We start from the raw sequence: 2,454 nt of genomic DNA on the forward strand, positions 1-2,454 counted from the left end.
GGCAACTCCCCCCCGCCGCGGGGCCCCCCCCCGGCATTACTCACTCGCAGCTGAGCACCCACCGCTGGCAGTACTCACTCGCACAGTCTGTCCTGCCCGAGGCAGTGGCAGAAGTGCCATCTGGAGTCACGGCCCGTGGCTGACTTCACGTCTCTGCCCTCGTAGACCTTCGGGACAACCATTGTCATCAACCCTGAGAAGGATAAAGACATGGTCCAAGACCTCCTGGACTTCAAGGACAGAGTGGACCGCGTGATCGAGGTGTGCTTCCAGAGGAACGAGAGGGCCGTGAACCTGATGAAGGAGTCCTTCGAGACGTTCATCAACAGGAGGCCCAACAAGCCGGCTGAGCTCATCGGTACGGCGTGTCTGCAGGACCTGCCGGGCGGGAGGGCGGAGCTCACAGCACCAGCATGTCCGGGCTCCTGGGGGCCAGCGCACGGGTGGGGACGGGCACCTGACAGCCTTTCGAGGTCACACGTTTTCAGAACAAGCAGGTACACAGCTGCAGTGCACACACACGTGTGGGCGTGTAAGGGAAAACAGAACGCAGCAAGAGTTTGGTAGAAAAGGAAGCCTGCCTCAGAAGGGGCAAGGGGCTTGCGGGTCACTGCCTCTCGTCCCCCCGGGGTGGCGCTCTGGAGCTGTCTTATAAAGGTCAGCCTTCATTCTCCATCTTCATTACGGGCTCCGGAACTGGACGGGGAGGCCGCCGTGTGAGAACAGCTCTGCAGGGCCAGCCCAGGCATAGCAGTCAGGGCTGCGGGCCCTCACGGCCTCCTCGCCGTCTGAGTCCGGTCCTGGTGGCTTGGAGACACACTGTGCTGCACATCATGCTCAGAGTCCTGAAAGGGGAGGTGGGGGAGGAGTGATTGTGGCGTGGCCATGCCCCTTGGGGGCCACTCCTCACGTCCCTCCCTGTCTCCGGAAAGTGCGTGCACCCAGGTGAGGGTGAGTGTGAGTCTCTGGGGACATTCCATGATCTGCTAAGAGGAGCCGTCCCCTGCTGGCACTGAAAGGGGGTGAAGTTAGGAGCAGTCTCGTGATAGCATGTGTTAAGGTGGAACTTTCTAAATGACCACTTTGTTCAATTATTTCTTGATAATATCAAAATATATTTCAGAATTCATAGTTTCACCAGCAAAGGTTCCGATTTTTAAAAAATTTACAGGAAGAGAGGGACAGAGAAATTTCACAGGGACACAAAACTGGCCACATGTGGTCCTTGGGGGAACGCAGGAAGGAGCAGAGCTGTCACGCAGGCACCTCCTCTCCTGTGTGTTCAGAACGTGCCATGGCAAAGTCGAAAGAAAGCAATGATGGCCAAAGGAGTGTCCGAGGGGACATGGTGGCGTCTGTGCCCCTTCTCAGGCCTGCTCTCTCTGAAGGAGGTGGGCATGAGGCCCTTGGGAGGTGGCACTCCGGGGATCTTGGGCCTGTGGTCATTGGGGTCACTTCTGTTCTCGCAAGCTACTGCACGGTCCACTTATGTGGTCTCGGAAGCAAGAGATGCCGTGGAGAAATGCCCCCTCCTTGCATTGCCACCTCAGAGCCCCGAGAAGGAGCCTTTCCCTTGGAGGAGATCTCCCGAGGTGATGACCCGAGATCTTAGAAAAGGAGACCCCTCTGGACCAGCAGGTGGCATAATGGTTATGTCGCTGGACTCCTACAAAGTCGACCATGATTCAAGCCCCGGACCCAGTGGCTTAAAACTCACACTGGGCGTGTGTGCATCTGTGCCCAAAATCCTGAGGAGAAGGGACTGTGGCGTGGCCTTCCCCTCTCGGGTGTGCTTTCTCCACCTCCGTCCTTCGGTCTCTGCTGAGCATGCATGCTCTATTGCAAACTTAAAAAAAAAAAAATAGGGTCAGTCCTTGGTTTTGTTAAAATTTGGAGAAGTAGGGCCAGCAGGTGGCATAGCTCCATCGCTGGACTCCCACGTAGTCAATTGCGCTTTAAACCCTGGACCCAGTGGTTCAGAACTCGGGCCGGGCGCATGTGCGCACGTGCCCAAGCTCCCAGGAGAATGGGGGAGAAGGTACTGTGGCATAGCCATCCCCCTGGGGGCGATTTCTCGCTTCCTGCCTGCCTCTGGTGAGCTCACACGCCCTACGTGAAGAATCTCGGAAAGAGGGGGGGCGTGTTTATTCTCACGCGACTTGAGGCTGCCTCCCTTGGAGAGTCAGAGGTTTGCCCTTGTTGTGGGGGATCGCCATCACGGGAAGGTCGGGCGCTCCTGCGTCGTGGCGCTCCCGAGTAACACGCGTCTTGCCTCCCAGCGAAGCACGTCGACTCCAAGCTCCGAGCAGGCAACAAAGAGGCCACGGACGAGGAGCTGGAGCGGGTGCTGGACAAGGTCATGATCATGTTCCGGTTCATCCACGGTGAGCAGGGGCTGCGGGGCAGTGTCACCACGTCCTGCCGCCTTCCGACACTGCCTCACGGCATGCTCTG

The 2,454-nt window shown here is 58.0% G+C and overlaps 1 protein-coding gene across 1 annotated transcript in view; it reads left to right on the plus strand.

The window, feature by feature from the left end:
* CUL4A (cullin 4A) overlaps positions 1–2,454 on the plus strand; it is a gene marked incomplete at its 5' end in the record, with an annotated part of 31,429 nt that overhangs the window by 14,167 nt on the left and 14,808 nt on the right. Inside the window, 2 exon segments of the mRNA XM_014592049.2 lie at positions 166–358; positions 2,280–2,384. Of these exon segments, the coding sequence (XP_014447535.1) occupies positions 166–358; positions 2,280–2,384 (298 nt within the window).

This window comes from Tupaia chinensis, unplaced genomic scaffold, assembly GCF_000334495.1.
Source record: "Tupaia chinensis unplaced genomic scaffold, TupChi_1.0 Scaffold000644_1, whole genome shotgun sequence".
Lineage (NCBI taxonomy): Eukaryota > Metazoa > Chordata > Mammalia > Scandentia > Tupaiidae > Tupaia > Tupaia belangeri.